The 20,853-nt window shown below is 40.5% G+C and overlaps 1 protein-coding gene across 2 annotated transcripts in view; it reads left to right on the plus strand.

Moving 5' to 3' along the window:
- Positions 1-18,733, plus strand: part of LOC105815590 (mitogen-activated protein kinase kinase kinase MLT) — a 173,556-nt gene extending 154,823 nt beyond the window's left edge. Inside the window, exons 17-20 of one of the 2 annotated variants that reach the window (XM_012650780.1) lie at positions 8,342-8,458; positions 10,361-10,435; positions 13,464-13,614; positions 17,998-18,733. In XM_012650780.1, the coding sequence (XP_012506234.1) occupies positions 8,342-8,458; positions 10,361-10,435; positions 13,464-13,614; positions 17,998-18,698 (1,044 nt within the window). In that variant the 3' untranslated portion in view covers positions 18,699-18,733. The remainder of the gene's footprint in view (positions 1-8,341; positions 8,459-10,360; positions 10,436-13,463; positions 13,615-17,997) is intronic. The other variant, XM_012650781.1, reaches the window with a different exon arrangement.
- The last annotated feature ends 2,120 nt before the right edge of the window (positions 18,734-20,853 follow it).

Genomic DNA, 20,853 nt, shown 5'->3' on the forward strand with positions numbered 1-20,853 from the left:
ACACTATGGAAAAAGGGAAACAATTTTAATCTGTATCTGTCTCTTAAAAATGTTGAAACAGTCATAGCCGGAGACTCCGTAATGACAGGCACAGTTGTTGATAGTAATAGAGGAGATCTTTGCTTTTAGAAGCAAGTTTTCAAAAGCCTCTGAGGATCACTGTAAGTCCTGCAGCAAGAAGACCTCGATATTCACAGTGGCTTGTGTTTTCTGAACCAAAAATTAGATGTTAAGAATAATGAACTATAAAAGGGACAGATTAGGTAAAGTAAAATTAAAAGCACTATATTGGAAAATCAAGGATATATGACAACCATATCAATCTTGGACATCAGAATTTGTATTTAGAATAGCTCAACTGGTAAGCAATGCCTACTAGCTAAGCCAGTGTTTTTTCAAAAATTATATTTTTTCTCATCACCCCTAAAATCCTGGGGTGGGAGGAGAAGAACTTAGCAGGCAGAACAGCTGTTTCTATATTTTGAGAGTCCTGGATAAAAGTTTATGTGCAGCAAATGTCCTAGTATTAAAAAAAAAAGTTAAGCAGTACTTAAGTAAGCAGAATACCTTCTATATTGGTTAAGAAACTCGGTCTGAGATAAAATAGATTCTTAATTATTCAAAAATCAATGCCAACACTTATTATGCTTCTTTTTCAAGAAGAAGACCTAGTACCTTCCAATTTCAGATACAGTTAAAGAAAAGCCCTTTCCAAAGATGTCAACCAACATCCGAACTATTTCAGATAGTCAAGTGTGTAATGCATCGTATGGAAGTATGCCTCACTTGATTTGTTTCACTTTATTTTAACATCATCCCCAAAGTCCCTTTTTTTTTACACATAACTTGAATAACAACCCCAAAAAAGGCAATATAGCAACCTTATCTCCACTGGTGTCTACTTGGCACCAATCTGCCCTGACCTTAGACACAAGCCATTGTTAAGGGTATAACGCATTTACATATTTTGCAATAAAACATCAGTTATTTGCATTACTGTGTCAAGTTTTATTTGATTCTTTCACCTAAAAATGACTCATTTTCCTTTCTTGTATTTTAAAAACCAACTACTCTAAGCTTGTTTGAGAATAATCAAAAATTGCCCATTTAGCTAGAAGTCATTTTCTTTTCAAAAGGCAAATGTTATTTAATCTTTCAGCTGTTCATTGTGCCATCATAAATACTTTCTTTTCAGCACAGTTGTGGGGACTGAAATGAGCCCACTAATTGCCTCCCATTTCGACTGACATGTGGTGGTTTAGTGGAAAGAGAACACAGCAGGGAGAAGGAAATAGGAGGCTGAGAAAATGAGAGCTAATTATTTTCACTGCCTCATGTCAGGCTCTGTGTCAGCCTTGTTTTTACAAACTGGAAGGTTTAGCACTAAATAAAACAAACTGGCGTCATGTTTTTATATACTGGCAGTGTCATGGAAGCAGCTGCACATCTCAAAGACAATATAATGCCTGCGTTCGCATGGACACCATCTGACAGACACTGTGAGCCACGGCTAATGAGGATATCACAGTGGTGCCAAGTGAAAGGTGCTGAATTATGTATGATTCTTCATCAGTACAGCAATAGTCCTGTACATCATTATGAGACATTGTTTTGCTGAAGAGATTAAAACATTCTTAGTTCCAGACCCTGCAACCTATACGCTCTGAAAGAGGTTATTAATGGAATTTTTAGGGAGAGTTTCTTGTGGATTTCTTTTTGGTTGAAAAACAAATCTCATGGGACAAAGCCACGGTGGGTCATGACACCGTATAGATAAAGAAGAGAAGCAAATTAACCATACTTGTATTATCTTCCTTTTAAAGGCAGCATAATAAAATATAGTGTAGCGGGGTTATACTTAATGATAAATAACCCAGGTGCTATCACGGGATGTTCCACTCTCCTGCCTTTAAAACAGCAGGTTCCAGCAGCTGAGCTAGATAATAGCAATGCGCGTAAAGGCGCCTTCGGAAGCTTAAATCGTCAACATCTTACTACTTTTAATACCAGCATGACCAAAATTTTTATCATATTTTTATTTCATCTCACGTTACTCCTTACATTTCACAACAGTCAGGTGCCCGCCACGAGACTGGTTCTTTCCACCTCCCTTGAGTCTTGAAAAGTTTATTCTGACCTCTGTATTTTATATTTTAAATTGTTTCCTCAGTACAGGCCTTTTTGCTGAAACCCTGGGCATTCTTGGATGATTTTACTTTTTCTCCGTTCATGAGGGGGAGGGATGGGGAATTTGAAAACCAGCCTCTCTAAACTTAGACTTGGCATACCTGGGACTTGGATTCCAGTCCCATGAAGCTGAATGACCTTGTGCAGTGCATCTCATTTTCTGAGCCTCAGTCTCCTCATCTGCAAAATGGGAGCAATACTATCTATTAACGGGGTGGGGCTGTGAGGATTAAATAACATAGATAAATCTTAAAAACGCTATGCCAGATATATATGAGTACATACTGTAAAGTTCCAATTTTGTGATATTCTAGAACAGCCAAGTTTAATCTACGGTGATAGAAATCAGAACAGTGGGTACCTCTGGTTGTGGAGGGGACTTGCCTGGGAAAGGGCATGAGGGAACCTTCTGGGGTGCTGGACATATCTCGCTTGTTCTGGTGGTTACACGGGTATATACATTTGTCAAAACTCATTGAACTGTATGCTTAAAAATCTGTGCCTTTTATTATATGCAAATTATTCCACAATAAGAAAATACATTAAATTTTTTTAAGAATATCTGTAACCTTTAGGTAAAGATGATCTATAAAAGCCTGAAAGCCTAATTTCAGGGTCTGTTTCCTTCTGGAATGGCCCAAATGATCTTGGTCTTAGATTTTTAAAAAATTTATCTATAGTGTTGATATTTGCAATTAAATTTTGATAGGGAAAAATATATATATAGAGAGAGAGATTATTGTCTCTGAATTACCCAGAACTTTAAAGTTTAATTGTTTGTGTGCTATCTTTAATCTTTTTTTTATTTAGAAAATTTACTGCTATGTTGATCATTTCTTTTTATTCCCTCACCTTTTCCTTCCTACCTTCCTTCCTTCCTTCCTTCCTTCCTTCCTTCCTTCCTTCAGGAGAAGGAATGTCTATGTTTGGCATCATTTGTACTAGCTTGGAACTCTAAAGAATTTTAAATGGCTTGCAAAGAGTGTAATGGAGATTTCTCACAAAGAGATAAATTAATTTAGCGTTAACCAAGTGTTGTTTAGGGTTTTGTCTTCACAGTGTAAGAGTTTCTGTTTTACTTGGCCAGTAATCTTAATTCAGAAAATTTTTTCACACAATTGGCAGTCCTGAAGCAGTTCAGATGGAATGCTTTCTCACCCTCCATTATGCACACACTTGCTCCTAGAATTATCCAGGTATAAATGTACATATCCCGGGCACCCAACAGAATTGCCATAGTTTTCATTTGCATCAAATGCAAAAACTCCCCTCTCCCCAACAAAATTCCACTTGTTTCTTGTAGATTTGCACAAAGAGGCAGATTTTCTAGGTAGTGGAAAGTTTCAGGTAACTATTTTTCACTACACGAAGCCCTAGCAAAAGCACTTCTCAGTGCCTTTTTCCTATTGAGTAATTAGCACTCCCTAGAAATATTCATCAAAATACACATTCGAACAGTGGGAATGTCCTCTTAGTTGGGAATATAGCTATGAAATAAAAATCCATGGTAGTCAGGGCGTATCTTCCTGATTTTACATCTGCAAAGAGTTGCTGGTTGTTCCTGGTTTAGTTAGTGGAAGTCACAGCTAGCCCACAAGGCCAGTGGGTAGCCTAAGGGCAGGCAGAAGAACGTATTTGTGATTTCAGTGGCACCATACGTACTTTTAACAATGATCTTTTTCAACAGTGGAGGGAAAATTGGCTATGTTGGACTTCCTAGAGATGGTATTGCATTCTCTGCCATGGAGCCTACAAAGGAATTCACAGAATAATTTAGATGATTTGTGTTTTTGCCTTTCATATTGACTTTGGAAGGTGAGATTTCCCAGTACTGTATTAACCTATAACTAGGAAAAGTTGAGGATTCAGAAAAGACTAAGAGGGAACCTGTTCTTTGTGGCGCTAACAGACTGCTGGGTTCAAATCTGAACTCCACTTGGCATCACCACCTGCATGATCTTGGTCAAATTACCTCATCTCTCTGTGCTTCGGTTTCCTCATGCGAGGTAAGGCTTCCTGGCTGTCAGTCATGTTTAATGTCACCTCCAGACATCCGATGGATCCTATTATTAGGGCCAAACCACGATCTGCTGAAGAAGGGAAGGGCAGAACTGGTGTTATGTAATCCATCTATATAAGAAGGTACAAATTTATTCCTTCTTCCATTTACTTCATAAAATTGGTCATTGTTACATTGCCTCTTAGCTGAATCTTTTTTCAACTCTGATCATTCACTGGTATCGGGGTAACTCAGTGCCCTCTGCACCCCCAGACTCTGCCCAAGTGAGATGCTGGGAGCCAGCCTGCCTGCTCAGGCTGGGTCACAGCCTATTCCAGACCACTCTATGTCTTCCTGCCCAGCGAAGCTCCCTTGCTCTCTGTCCCATTCCTTTTTTTTTTTTTTGGAGATAGGGTCTCACTCTGTTGCCCAGGCTAGAGGACAGTGGCATCATCATAGCTCACAGCAACCTCAAGCTCCTGGGCTCAAGCGATCCTCCTGCCTCAGCCTCCCAAGTACCTGGAACTACAGGTGCACACCACCTCTGCGGCTAGTGAATGGCTTTAAAATCAGGGTCCATGGTCCCCATCACTACCAAGATACCAGAAAGGTAGAAATTGCACAAGTAAAACTCTGTATTAGACTCATAAATTTGTGGAATTTTTACTTTTGTTGATGTTACTGGCGACTTAATTCATCTTATTTGTTATGAAAACCTTTTCAGTGATCAATTGGTTAAGAACTTGTTACATGGCATCTCAGTGTCTGCACTGCAGTTGTGGTCTGTGGAATTCAGTAACTGTTGCTTAAATCCTGGTAGTTGTGGAGAGTAGTAGTGGAGAGTGAGTAGTGGAGAACCTCATTGACAACCTATGACTCACTAGCTGCTAAAAATGCTAAGGATGCCTTAGGTTAATTAGAAATGGAGCAGAATTTAAGGAATTCCATTACTGTATTTGTGGATTACTTTTCTAAACTAGACAACAATGACATCATAGAGGCCCTGAAAATACCTAGGAGTTATGTCAGGGCATTGGCAAATTAAGTTAATGATTTAGGTGAATATTGCATATTCTCGTTCTTTCTCACCCAGCTTTATAACAAGCAGTACCTACTTTTTAATGAAATGGGTAATGCCCCCGCTTTTGTCCTAACTTCCTTGACTGTAGTTTTATTCCTTCTGTTACTATCTTCTTTTATGGTTCAGGTAAAAGCCTTTTTTTCAGATAAGAGAAAAAGAAAATTAAAATAATAAAAGGTCTGTAACCCTACGGATCAGCGTTTGTCCAAGCTGGACTTTGGAGAGCAGGGAAGCAGTCACGGCAGGAGGACCCATGGCCTTTCGCTTTTTCGGTTGTAGTAGCAAAATCTTCTCTGGTGCTTCTCCCTCCTGCCTGTTGTCAATGTCTGGCTGCATATGTGTTCTCAGCAAAACTGTCCAGTGAGTCCCTCCTGCCCCTCTCCCCCCTGCCCTTCCCCACTAGTATCTCCTCCAACTCTGCACTCAGGCCGCCTGGGCTGCTGTCATCCCGCCTGCACCACTTACTGGCCATGAAACCCTAGGAAAGTTCCTTAACCTGTCTGAGCCTCATTTTTCTTACTCGTCTAAAGGGAAAATAGACCTGACTTTCAGGGTTATTATGCACATCAAACAAAATAGCACAGTGTCAGTGCCCAGCAACACGCCTAGTGCATAGCAAGCACTCCATCAATGTGAGTTCCTTCCCGTCAGTCTGCTTTGGAGCCTGGGTCACGGGGGAACTCCGGGGTTATGAGATGAGAGTGAAACAGAGAGAGTCCTGGCATTTACATGCAGCTAGGGGGCTTTCGACTGTGCTTTTGACTAATTTCATTCCCAAACTTGACCAGCAGAAGAAACAGAACTAAGTAAACTCATCTCTTCTAAGGTTTTTAGTCCAGCCACTACCTTGAGGAGGCTCTTGCCATTTCAGAGAAAAGCAATCATGACACCAAACAGTCATTATCCTGCCCAGTTATCTCAGGGCCCAGGTTGCCGGGGTTGCAGTGGCTCCAAAACAAAGAAATACTGAGAGATTTGTCAATTCCGAACGACTAATTTGACTTATGTTAGCCAAGAGCTAGGTTTTCCTTTTATTGACTAGACCTTCTCCTTCGCTAATTGGCTTTCCCTCTTGTGCACGTGGCCGGGCAAAGAGGGTCCCTCTCCTCAGACCGCGGCCCGCTCGGGTCTGCACTTCGCCCCGAGGCTTTCCTCAAACCTCAGGCTCCCTAAGCTTCCTGTTGAAGCCAACATGTTTTCAACAGCCTGGCTGTTGATGCCCTGCCATGAGAATGATGTCTGAGCTTGCTCCAGGAAACAGTCCAGGTCCACTCGCGTGAGAGCATTTTCTAGGTTCAGCATGCCAGGTGCTAGGTACATAGCTGTAATCTCTCAAGAATCTTAATCCTCGATTCTTCAAAAAAACGTAAGAGAGAATGTGAGTTTATAGTCTAGGGATCAAATCTGGTAGAAAAACCTGGATTTATTTTTCCTTCGCATTGTATATACAGTTTTTATCCCCCAACATTTTTGTCATATTATTAAAATCTTCCTACAGCAAAGTTGAAAGAATTTTACGGCAAATTCTCATATACCCACTCCCTAGATTCAACCATTAACATTTTACTATACTTGCCTTATCACATATCTATCCATCTGTCTGTCTCTCTAGCCATGCATTGGCCTTATATTTTGATGCATTTCAATGTGATCTGCAGACATCGGTACACTTCCTCCTAAATACTTCGGTATGCTGGAATTCAATTAAAAATGCATACCCCTCACACCTCTTCTCAGTCCCCATCTGCAGCAGTAACTACTCTTGAATTTTTTCTACTATAGATTAGTTTTGTCTCTTCTAAAATGTCATATAAATGGAATTGTTAGTATGTTCTTTTTTTGTGTAATACTTCTTTCACTCCTATTAATGTTTTTGAAATTTATCCATGTTGTTGCATGCATCAGTAATTTGTTCTTAAGTAAGACTTCATTCTATGATTATACCACAATTTATCCATTCTACTTTAATGGACACTTAACTCGTTTCCAGTTTTTTGGCTATTATGATAAAGCTGCTAGGAATACACCTGGAAAAGCCTTTTTTCATTTCTCTTGGGTAAATACCTAGAAGTAGAATTTCTGGGTCATAGAATAGGTGTATGTTTAGTTTTATAATAAATTGACAAAACTTTTTCTAAAGCGATCCTACCATTTACACTCACACCAACGATGTATAAGAGTTCCAGTAGCTCCAAATCCTGGCCAACATTTGATGTTATCAGTCTTAGCCTTCTGGTGAGTGTATAGTGGTGCCTCATCGTGGTTGTAATTCACATTCTCCTAGTAACTAATCATGCAGAGCACTTTTTCATTATATGGTAATTTCTTTTGAAAAAATTAACATACTATCATTTAAAAATCAAGAGGTTTCCAATAAGAATTCAGATTCCCAGCTTATCATGAAATATTAAAGGACCTAGCACAACTAAGCTCATATATCCACATGGGAACTTCAACCGAAGCTGAGTAGTGGCTGTGCTTTTAGAGCAACTCCTCTTTAGTTCCCCAGGGTCTCCTGCCCTCCCCATAACTCCCCAATTGTCAATTACCATCATCATTGCGTTTGTAGTGTTGTTTTCCTTCCTGCTAGGAGGAAAGTGAGCATTTCTTGAACCCATATTCTTAACAATATGGGAAAACAAAAGGTAGATCAAGAGGGCCTTATGTTTCAGAAAAGGTAGAAAGACCACATTTCTTTGTAGCAATGAGAAAATATTCCTATAAGGTTGAATATGTGAATTAAATGGGTCTATTTTGAAAGGTTACAACTTAAGGCTCTATAATGAAACTGCCTGGCTTTACTTTTTTTATTATCTGGCTGGCCCCTTTAGGATTTTGCGTTTGCAGCTCCTATAACAGAACACTCAAACTGATAAATTATGTCTCAAGGCTCCACCAACAGGGGGTTATTTAGATATACAAAGGGATCTAATTTCATGTCCTTTTATTGAAAAAGGAAAAAAAAACCCACTCCAATAATACTTCATTTAGAATATTTTATGTGTTATAAAACATTGAGACTAAAAAAATTTGTTTCACTTTCTCAAATTCTATAATTTTGCTTTTAATTCCAGGATTGTAAGTGGAAAATGTATATGGAGATGGATGGGGATGAAATTGCAATAACCTACATAAAAGATGTGACATTCAACACAAACCTACCTGATGCAGAGACTTTAAAGATGACAAAGGTAGGGTTCTATTTACGGCTTAAAAGCTTTTTTGAATTCACAGATATCAAACAAAGACATTAAAATACCCCAGCGGTGTGCTTTTGTGCTTGTCGATGCTCACATCAGCTCAGCCTCAAGCTGGCTGTTGAAAGGCACATTTTATTTAGCAGATTGAGATCATAATAGGTTTTTGTTAAAATTCCACTTATGCTGTGTGAACTAAAAAGCACTGCAAAAACGTGTCGTTTAATTTTTTAAAAATTTTTCTTCTACCTTTCTTCCTGCTTACTTTGTCATTGATTAAAGGAGAGAAAATGCTAACGATGAAAATATTTACTTTGGATTTTGAGTCCTTTTTAAATTCGGAAACTTGTGAGGAGGAAGACTTTCCTGGTTAAGTTCGATTTCTTGAAGGACTTAGATGAGGTTATTGATGAGGCACACATTGGAGTCTTAACAGCCCCCTTAAGTTCACACCTATGAATTCCTGGGGTGGCCAGAGAGCACGTTACTACACTCGGGTCAAGACAGAAGCATGCCCATGAAAATGTTGAAGAAAGACTTATAAAAATGCTTAGCTTGCTCTTCAAAATGGAAAAAATTCATACTGAAAAAATGCATATGAGACTTCAATTGCAGAAGGTCAGCAACTTCAGGCAAATAACCATGACGTCAGTTGGACCATCTCCCTAACCTCACATAAACCATTAACTCTAGCTCGCTCTTAACTGTGCATTTGGTTTCAGTGAAGAAAATGAGGCTTACAGCAAGGAAGAACCAGGGAACAAACACAAGTAGGGAAATAAAATGATTCTTCAAAGCCATGCATTAGACTTGTAAATGTGTTCTCTTCATAGGCATAAGATTGCTAAACACCCAAGTCCTTTTAATTTACAAGTGGATTCATCAAGTAGATTGATTTGATATTCATTGTTGGATTCCTCTGTGCAACTCGGAGTTATTTCAATGGCATTATTTATCTGGAAAGGTTATGATTTGGTTTTAACTTTTTCCTATTTTATGGGGACATATTATATATGTTTTGATGTCTTGAAGACTAGAAAAATTCTTTCTGTCTTCCCCACCTGTGACATGGAGTTGGAAAACTGAATGCAGGTGTTTTTGCTACAATGCCATATACACAAAATTACAGACCAACATTAATTAACAGAGCTTATAGGGAAAATAAGGCTGGGGCAGACCATTCAAAATTTATAGCACTTGTTAACACCAACAGAAGGAAAAGAACTCGCACAGCTAAATCTCTACCACATTATCTTGTACTCAGCTCACTCCTTTGCAGCCTTAAACCTGGAGTGAAGGGGGGATGGGAGGAGAGTGCAGCTCACTTCTTAAAAGAGACTGTTTTCCTCAAAATTAAAATAGGATCTAAAGTCTAGGCTTCTTCACTAATCCTTTGTTTTAATACAATGGGGAAATATTGCCACAGTTTCTTCATTCGTATGTGCAGCTTTGCCAGATAGCCTGAGATAGTAGAAAGCACAGTGGTTGTTAAAGCCACTAAACCAGCCACTGCTTGCACTCAAAGAAGGCACTTCTGGGTCTTCTTATATTGTTATGGCTTTCTCTTAATTGTGAGAAAGCTTTCTGTTGATGCTTCAAATTTTAGCATGAATTAATGATAGGATTGAGTGATAGCAATGCTGTTATCAGAAAAGAAAAGATTGTGGCAGACCAGGACTAGCTGTTGACGAATACACAAAAGGATATTCTATGAAAAACAAAACCCAGAATATGAGCATGTGAGTAATCACATGTGAACCAACAAGGCTTTCAAGATAATCTGATATCATGCCCCCATGTTGCCAATTGTGTGTGGCACTACTGGCCTCAAAGAAACATACTATAGCAGAGCAGGCTGTTTTATGATACTACAGCATCCTAACTTTTGTTTTTCAGCCACCATTTGTAATGGAGAAGTGGATTGTAGGAATAGCGGAAAATCAGACTGTGGAGTGCACTGTCACCTATGAGGTAAGCTCTGGGGGAGGAAGGCTAGTGGCTTCCCCAACAGTTAATGAATAGGGAACTAACTGTTCCCTCAGCATGCTTATAATTTATTGGGATTTATTGGGAGAGAAATTATTTAACCAACATGAATACGGGAAGAGCAATATAAGTTCTATAACAAAATGTTGGGAAGGAAAGAGAACAGGATACACTTACCTAAAGAGAGAGAGAGGTAGTACTTCATTCATTCATTCACTAGTTAGTGATTGAGCACCCTCTATGTACCATGCAACATGTTAGGTACTGGGGGTACCCAACAGTGACTAAAACAGGTCTTTGCCTTCTTGGCTCTTAGAGTTTAGGGGTGAGGGTAGATGAATGATTCTTCAAAAGCACAACCCCCACTACCACCTTGAGAGGAGTCTATTACCAAAAACAGTTGAACAGATTCCACATATTTTTTTCCTTTGAAAAAATAGAAAAAAATTATACTTTTGAAAAATATGCTATTAATATTAAAATTCATACATTTAATGGTACCTGCTGGCAGGTACTGTTCTGTAATTAGGATAGACTAGGTCTATATTCTCTTGGGGCTTATATTCTAATTGGGGGAAGATAGATGATAAATAAGTAATAAATAAAAAATATCTGAGAGTGATGGGTGGTAAATGGAAAATAGCGTGACTCGGGCATGCAATGGGGTGGTCAGGGAAGACCTCTTCTCAGAGGAGGAGACAGCAGGGAAGAGCAGAGGAATAGCAAGTGCAAATCCCCAAGGCACAGAGTACAAAGACAAAAGATCATAGGGCCACAGTGAGGAATTTGAATGCACTATATGCACAACAGGAAGTCAATGGGGCATTTTAAGTAGTAGAGAGAAAGAACCTAATTATGTTGTAAAAATCAAAATCTTTCTTCTGTACAGTAATGTGCATATAGTTAACAATATTGTACACCTAAAATTTGTTCAAAGGGTAGATTTAATGCTACGTATTTTTTACCATAATTTTTAAAAGCTCACATTAAGCGTTAGAGAATGATCTCTCTGTAAATATATTTCAATCATCTGTGTTCAATGAATGTATTTAATACTAATAATTTCTTAAAAACCAATAAGATCTTCATGGCTTGTGAGACATACACCTAACAAGGTAGATAGACGCTGTGGGGAGCCAGGGGAGGGCTGCAGTTATAGCACAGTTCTTGGCACACATTAAGGTATCTATGTGAATACCATCAACAGGACATGCATTTCATTCATTCAATCAATCATTCATTCAAGAAACATTTATTAAGGATTTACCATGAGCCAGGCACTATAAGAGGTGCTTATACATGTTTTATCTCACTAACCTCATGTAAATTCTGCGAGATAGGTATTATTATCTTCATTTCACAGATAAGGAAAACAGGCTGAGAGAGATGAAAGGAAGTCCCAAGGTTTGGGGTATGTAGTGACAGAGTTAATGGAGTCACACCCATGTCTTCTGACTATAAAAATGCTTTCCACCCTTCCCCGGCTACCCAGTTAGCCTCTCAGTGGCTGCAGTAACATGAAGGAAGGCTGCCTCGAATTGGACTTCATGATGGACATTGTAGTGGTTTCCTGAGCTGCCAGGGTTTGGTTTTCGGTGCTAGAATCTGAATCCCGGCTAGTCCACTTACCCAGCCTGGAATCCAATAAGTATCACAGCAGTTCTCTATCCTCACCTGCCAGGGCATACAGGTTGTCAGAGATGAGGAACCTGAGAAGTTACATTAATTATCAAAGTGTCAATTGTGGGACACAAAACCTAAACAAAAGAGATTGTTCAGTCTTGGGACACTTGGAATCTAGACTATTCTGAAGCCTGTTAATTGGGCCTCACTACCCAGGGAGAGTCTTCTTTTGTAACTGGACAGTTAGCCAGTTTTCAATTCTGCCTGCCTCAGACAGTTCTGGAGACACACCACACCCAATTCTTTCCTTCTCTCTCCCTTTCCTCTCCCTCCTTCTCCTCCTGTTTAGACTCCATGACATGCCGCTTGTGTCTGGATTTTTCACTTCAGAGTTTTTTAAAACATATTTTCATAACCGTATTGAATCCTGGAGACTCTTTAATCAACACTGACTGGTGACACCTGGTGAGGAGGGAGATTTCAGGACAAGAAGGTGGTGCGTCCTCACCTCTTCCTGGTCCTTGTTTCTTTTTTTTTTTTTTTTTTGAGACAGAGTCTCACTGTGTTGCCCAGGCTAGAGTGCTGTGATGTCAGCCTAGCTCACAGCAACCTCAAACTCCTGCACTCAAGCGATCCTCCTGCCTCAGCCTCCCGAGTAGCTGGGACTACAGGCATGCGCCACCATGCCCGGCTAATTTTTTCTATATATTTTTAGTTGTCCGATTAATTTCTTTCTAATTTTGGTAGAGACGGGGTCTCACTCTTGCTCAGGCTGGTCTCAAACTCCTGAGCTCAAACAATCCGCCCGCCTCGGCCTCCCAGAGTGCTAGGATTACAGGCGTGAGCCACTGCGCCTGGCCCTTGTTTCTTAACTCTTGATCCCATCTCACTTTTGTGTCTGTACGTCGCAGGTGATCCGTCCCACCCACATTCACCCAGTCAGTCACCCTCGTGATCAAAGGCAGTCTTGGGCAATATGGCGGTCAGATTTTCATTTGACAAACACAGTATCTGTTTTCAAGTACTATATATAGAAGAGATTATTTTTTATTTCTTACTGAACAAAGAGGTAAGTTGAGATTTGCCAAATATTAATAGATCCTGGGAGAAGACAAACATATTTTTAGCTACTATAATCTAGTAAGGAATATATGTTGTAATACATTAAGGAACAAGGTACTATAACCCATTAGGGAATAAAGTGGGTAAAATTTTCCTTTTAGTCAAATTAGCATATTTAGGCCAACTGTTCAGAACATTTTACCTAATGCATTATGATGGTGCTCTAAGGAGTGAAATTCAAGTGATATAATAACCTAAGTGTCATTTCTTCCCATTTTATATATGTGGGTCTGTTTGATCATGTGTTTCTTTTTCTTTTTTTTACCAGAATGATGTTAGAACTCCAAAAAGCACTAAACATAACCATTTGATTCAGTGGAGTAGAACAAAACCTCAGGATGAGGTGAAAGCAGTCCAACTTGCCATTCAGACATTATTCCCCAACTCAGAAGGCAACCCTGGAAGCAGGTCTGACTCAAGTAAGTTAGTGTTCAACGTTAGATGTGTGTTAGAGTCCAAAAACTTAATTTTGAAATTCTCATACCAGATGTAAGTGCCAGAGGTAAGTTCCTTTTTGTAATTTTACAGTATCGGTTTTATAAACAGATTATATGGAGAATAGTATTTATGGACTTATGAGCATATTATAATAAATTTAAATATTTGGATAACTATGGTAAAAGATGAAAAGTAATGATTATATTGCATTGGTAAATAAAAATATGTATGTATGTGTATATACACATATATTTAGTTTCCAAAAGTGTGCCCGTAGATAAAGATATGAATCTTCTATGTCTAGCAAACATTCCTACAAAGCCACTGCTATCACTGGGACAGCTTCTTGAGTCCTGAACACCATTGATACGTCAAAGCATGGGAATGATTGGGAAAGGAGGAAGGGAAGGAGGAAGGAGGGAGGGGGGGAAATAAGGATAAGAGAAGAAGGAAGGGAGGATAGAGAAAGAGAAAACGTGAGATGCATATGATAGATAGTGGTGATAGTACCTCCAGATGATATAAAGAAACAATTTAGAGTAACATAGAGGAAGGTCAATTGACTTGCTGTAAAAAGGGTCATTATTTGGTGGATTCAGGAGAGAGATTCTGACCCTTAGCTTTGTTGGTCCAGAAAATCTAATACAACTCAGAGTTAGGCTCTGCGGGACTGCAATAAGCTAACAAACACATGGGAGGTAGATAAAGCCCCATGCAGTTCACTCTTTCCCATGAGAAACGTACCCACCAAACAAACCAGAAATACATGTTTTCTGATCAGTGCATTTTTCCCCCGAGAGGAAAATATACCTAGGAAGCCATATCAAAGGTTCTTTGGTGGGCATGGAATCAAAGCAAGGGGCTCCACCGAGCTGACCCTCATGGCCAGTCTTGCTGAGGTATGTAGCTTGTAACAGAGTTATGAGAGCCCAGCTCCTATCTCCTCCACTGAAAGCACTGATCTACCAAGCCAGCCAGGCAGTTTGAAAGGTCCACAAGCCAGGGTGCCCAGAATCCTGGACAACACTCAAAACCTACTAACAAATGCTTTGACAGCGTGCTGAACCTGTAAACCTTTGTCAACACAGTTGATTTGGTTATTCTCCCGCAAATAATCACGAGAAGACATTCTGAGCACCAAAACACGTTGTCAAACATCTTTTAGGGTATGCTATTTCTACACATGACTAACCTGTACAACAGGTGTTGATTCTTTCAGAAGGTGCTCCCATTCTAAGTTCTTTTATTGGTCAGTTCAACAGTCTTGCCTTACATGCCTACTGTCGTGCCTTTAAGTACTTCTTGCTATAATCACTAATGCTTGTGGGGCACATTTTGTATCTGTAGGGCTGTCACAGCCATGATCCTATTTGATTTCCACAGCACCCCTGTGGAATCTGTGGGGGCCTTCTCTCTGCATCCCTACAGTATTTTTCTCTTCCATTAAAAACCGGTTGTTTGTTTCCCTACCCATATGACACAAAATGGCTGCCAATAGCTTCAAATCCTTTTTTGTATAGTTTATATCCTACTACGTTAAGAGTCACCAAACAGATACTTTATTTGTCCCAATTCCAGATTCCCTGGGGTAAAACTTATTAGAGCTGTTTCTTTCAGCATTCTTCCACGGATCAATAACTGCATCTGCGGGTGAGGGGTGGTGGGTGGGGTGGGTGGCGAGGACAGGCTGTGCGTCATATGGTAACCATGCGGGCAGAGGCAAGGTGGTGACAGTCCCAAAAGAAGGCAATGGACAGACATCTCTTAGGTGTCCTCTACTTCTCTTAAAACTTTTAGGAGACAGTTATTCTCTGTCTCTAATCTGTACCTATCTCCTACTGGAATTGCTTTGGATAAACTTTTTCCCTCTGATTATGGTATTAATAATAACTGGACAGGTTACAGGGCTGACCTCTCTTTGGCTTAGTCCACTTTTAGCTCGTTTGCTTCCCTTCCTCCCTCCTTGTATTCTTTTTGCCAATGTGATGTGAAGACTCAGAGGATACCACCTGGACCAGTTAAGCTCTATCTTTCAGCCGCAAGTAGCAGAAAACCCAGTTTCCATTGGCTTACTAAATTGGTTCTCAAAGTGTAGCCCCAGGACCAGCAGCATGAAGATCACCTGTGAACTTGTTAGAAATGCAAATTCTCAGGCCCAATCCTGGACCTACTGAATCAGAAACTCTGAGGGTAGGACCAGCAATGTGCATTTTAATCCTCCGGTGATTCAGAGGTACTCTAAAGTCCTTAAACTGGTTTAAACTGTAGTAAAATTTATTACCCTTGATAACAAGAAGTCCAGAGGTAGGGCAGGGCTCCAGGTGCAGTAAGATAAGCCGGCTCAACCATATTAACGTTGAAGAATGAACCTTTCCTTCTCTCCGCTGTGTCATGCCCAGTACGTTGCCTTTGCCCTCGCCTAGCTCCTCTCATGTTCACAGTCATCACATAAAGATATAGCAACGCCCAGAGGAGATAAGGGGTCGGGTCCCTCCTTGTTCTCATGTTTAGGACTAAGGAAAACTTTCCTAGAACCCCCCAGCAGGCCACCCCTCACCGATTCTGTTTTGACCAGAACTGAGCAACGTGTCCATTCCCAGTCACGGCATCCGCATATCTGGCTTGGGCTGACCGAAGCCTGTCCCTAGAGCCAGAACGTGGTCAGCGTCCCCAACACACAGGTCTACATGGAGGGGGCTGGACACCAAACGCAATCAGGGTTGTGGTGGAAGCTAAAATTCCAGAGAAATCAGGATTAAAGAAAGAAAGCACTGTGACTCTGTCTGATTCTGCTCACGTGAAGTATCTGAAGTAGTCAAAATAAAGCAAGTAGGTAGAAAGGTGGTTACCAAGGGGTGGGGAAGGGGGAGTAGTATTTTGTGGATGCAGAGTTCCAGTGTTGCGAGATGACACTATACAGAGACCTGTTGTGCAACAATGTGAATATACCTAACACTACTGAACTGCACACTTAAAAATGGTTAAGATGGTAAATATAATATGTTTTTTACCACAATAAAATACACACATGCACACAACAGCAACAAAGAAGGCACTGTGGTCGATCGAAGCCTGTGAAGCGTGTCTGGACACAGGGGCCACCTGTGCCTAGAAGAGTCTCTCACCTCAGGGGTTTGGGTCCCCGGTGCCCAAGCAGACGGAGGCAGAGAAGGGAGCGTGCTCTGCTCCCCCCAGAAGCTCGCTCTGCAAAGGCAGGGCCACAATGGCTGAGGACGCTGACAAGGAGGGCTATCCAGGAACTCTGGAATGTGGGCAGTATAGTTTAGGCCCTGGGGAAGCAGGAAAGATCTTAGGTGTAAGGGACTTGCTTATTCACTGAAATATAGCTTACTAAATGGTCCTTATTAATTAACCATTTTCTTTTACCTTAATGTCTATTTGCCGTGCAGCTTCATTTTTTACGCTGAAAACATGTCCTATTCCTGAACCTCAGGAATCTTTTCTCTGGAAACGAGCTGTTTTTCTTCCCAAAAATCTCTAGCTGTCTCAACCTTCAGAACCTTGTTTCTTTTATCTGCATTTAGGGTCTTCGAGGGTTTCAAGTGCTAGTTCGGGGCCAGGCGAGGTGGCTCACACCTATAATCCTAGCACTTTGGGAGGCCATGGCGGGAGGATTGCTTGAGGCCAGGAGTTTGAGAATAGCTTGAGCAAGAGCGAGACCCCATCTCTACAAAAAATAGAAAAATTAGCCGAGTGTTGTAGCACACTCTGTAGTCCCAGCTACTCAGGTGGCTGAGGCAGGAGGATCACCTGAGCCCAGGAGTTTGAGGTTGCTGTGAGCTATGATGACACCACTGCACTCTACCCTGGGCAACAGAGTGAGACCCTGCCTCAAAAAAATAAAAAAAAAAAAGCGCTGGTTGGCAAAAAGTCTTTTGTTTATCGAACATGCCACAGCCACCTGAACATACTTAACAGTAATTTCTAGAAGTGACAACACAACTAAGTAGGAAGAAGATGGGGTTTAGATGCATAAGGACCTGGGATTACTGACTGAGGGACCTTGGGCAACTTATTTGACCTCCCAAGCTTCCTCATTTATAGAATAAGACTTTTGGCATTTACCTAAAAAGATTATTGAGAAGATTAAATGAGATAATGTAAGTAAAGCCCATGGAACAATGCCAAACACATAGCATATATTCAGTAAGTGTAAATGCCCTTATTTTTAAAGAATTATTTGTAGTAATAAAGGAAACATCCTTATACCTAGCCTAGAATTTCTATGAATGGCAAAGCTGAGAGCATCCCAAACAGCCTTGAATTATCCCAAGACAGGCTTATGAATGAGGCATGCAGCCTTAGTGTGGCGTAAAAGATGCTCATTTCCATTTCTTCTGCAGGTGCTGATTGCCAGTGGTTAGACACGCTGCGGCTGCGGCAGATTGCTTCCAACACTTCTCTCCAGCGTTCCCAGAGCAATCCGATTCTGGGATCACCATTCTTCCCGTACTTCGATGACCAGGATTCCTACGCTGCTGCTGTGAGGCGGAGCCAGGCGCCCATTAAGTATCAACAGATTACACCTATAAACCAGTCCAGAAGCTCCTCTCCTACTCAGTATGGACTGACCAAAAACTTAACTTCTCTGCATCTCAACTCCAGGGACAGTGGCTTTTCCAGTCTTAATAATGACAGCTCTTTAGAGAGAGGTCGATACTCAGATAGGAGCAAGAACAAATATGGTCGTGGTAGCGTGTCCCTCAATTCTTCTCCTCGAGGGAGATACAGTGGAAAAAGTCAGCATTCCACTCCTTCAAGAGAAAGATATTCTGGAAAGTTCTACAGGGTTTCTCAGTCTGCACTCAATACTCACCAGTCACCTGACTTCAAGAGAAGCCCAAATGAGCGCAACCAACCCAGGACCATCCCAGGGATGCCTTTGCACGCTGAGACTGACTCAAGAGCCAGTGAGGAGGAGAGCAAGGTGAGCGAAGGGGGATGGACGAAAGTGGAATACCGGAAGAAGCCCCACAGGCCCTCCCCTGCCAAGACCACCAAAGAGAGAGCCAGAGGGAACCACCGTGGATGGAGAAACTTTTGATGAATTTAACCAGATGCATTTTTCTAGGCAGGTTTTTTTATTTTAATATAATAGATTTTGATAATATGATACCTTCAGATGGAATTAACAAAAAGACAATTCTTCTGTTTTTTGGGTTGTTGGGAAATACCTTATAATTGAAACTACAGCCAAACCAGTGCCAAAATTATAGATGTTGATTGTCCAGTGACGGTAACTAAACTTGAAAATAACTACACATATTTAACTTTTATTTTCTAGAGACATAACATAGCTAACTTTTATTTTCTAGAGACAGAGTCTCACTTTGTCACCCAAGCTGGAGTGCAATGGCACAATCATAGCTCACTGCAATCTCAAACTCCTGGGCTCAAGCGATCCTCCCGCCTCAGCCTCCAAACCTGGCACATGCCACCAAACATGGATAATTTTTTTTTTTTTTTTTAGAGATGGGGTCTCACTATGTTGCCCAGGCTAGTTTCAAACTCCTGGCCTCAAGGGATCCTCCTGCCTCGGCCTCCCAATGCACTGGGATTACAGGCATGAGCTACTATGCCCAGCCCAAGTTAACCTTTTTAGAGGAGGGATTATGCCGTTTTTTTACCTAACCAGTGATATTCTCACTTATGTTAGCAGGGCCAGGACCAGGGTAAGGAAAGTGAGGTCAACAAAAAAAAAATCAAAATTCCAGGTAAAGAAGGATCAGTAATACTGATTTTTCCTTTTGTCTAAGGCTCCAATAGAGCTCGGCAAGACACTGTTACCAATCCTGTCTTTATTTAAAATTTTGAGGCCAGGCTCACTGGCTCACGCCAGGAGCTTGAGATGAGCCTGTACCCCTTCTCTATTAAAATTAAATAATAAATAAATAATATAAATTTTTGATATTTTGTTCTTCATGAATGTTTTATATTAGTTTTCTTTTTTTAAATATTAAAATATCATTTATCTGATTACTGAGTTTTGGGGGGTTTTTTTGATGCCCCCAAATTTTGTGCCCAAGGCAAGTGCTTCACTCATCTTAACCTTGTCTTAACCCTGCTGGTTAGTATTTATTTTAGTAAGATATTTGTGTTTTTATCATGGTCAGAGTTGAACTGATTTGGCTTGTCATTTTTAGGCAATAAAAAAGGTTATTGAATTTAATGTTGATTATGATGCATATCACATTCATTAAGATTCATCTGAAACCAACAATCTAAATTGCCTAGATTTGTGGTTGTTTCCCTCCCTAATCTCCCAGGGACTGCTTTTGAATATTATATTCTACGTTTTACCAAAGAAGGAGCAAAGAGGGGAAAACAACAATCCATAAATTTCTCTTGGGATGTCAGAAATCTAAAATCTAAAAGAAAACAGACACAGAGCAAGACAGTAACGTCACAAGCTAATAGCCAGAGAAATTTAAAATTACCAACATCCTTGTTAGAGCAAGACATTAATAGCAGCCTTGCAGCAAGACAGCTCTAAGCAGCTAGGGGTGAAGAGGTAAACCGCTGGGGGTGGAAGGAGGCCGCCTGCAGTTTAGGGCAAGAATGTGGAATCCAACTTGTGGACGTCCTCCTATTTTACAAATGAAAAAGTCAGGTGGCAACAAACTTATGTCAAATAAATCAATGTTACTTCTATATTCTGAGATTCTGTTCAGCATTCACTAACCCTGAATATCAAGTGTTCTTGACCCTGCACAGGACCCTCGATGCTCTGCAGAAATCCAGATGACACATTGGTGATTCTGTGGGGTTGAGTTCTCTTTCAATAGAAACCAGTCATCAGACTACGTGCATACGTTCCAAGAGTAGCTGCCCTGGTCTACTACAGTCCTCCGGGCCTGGTAGGGAAAACTGTATTTGGGTAGCATTAAAGTCAAGGTTATAGGAAATGACCTTTATTTATAAGGGAAGCCATCATGACCTACACATTGATTCAACAACTTGATTTTATACAAGTTCCATTTCGTGACATCTGCATTTACAAGCAAAAGCCATGGGAATGGTGTAATTAGTTATCGAGGTACTCTTTTCCATCATGCATAACCAACTTCTAAGGTTTTAAGTTCCACTGTGATCCTTTCTCATGAAGTTTATATCAACCACAGTCTGCTTTCAGTTATTTTCCCCATTTGTCCTTTGTTTACATTTAAAGAAAAGTAGACTAGGCCGGGTGCGGTGGCTCA

Source organism: Propithecus coquereli, unplaced genomic scaffold, assembly GCF_000956105.1.
Source record: "Propithecus coquereli isolate 6110/MARCELLA unplaced genomic scaffold, Pcoq_1.0 Scaffold34, whole genome shotgun sequence".
Taxonomy (NCBI): domain Eukaryota; kingdom Metazoa; phylum Chordata; class Mammalia; order Primates; family Indriidae; genus Propithecus; species Propithecus coquereli.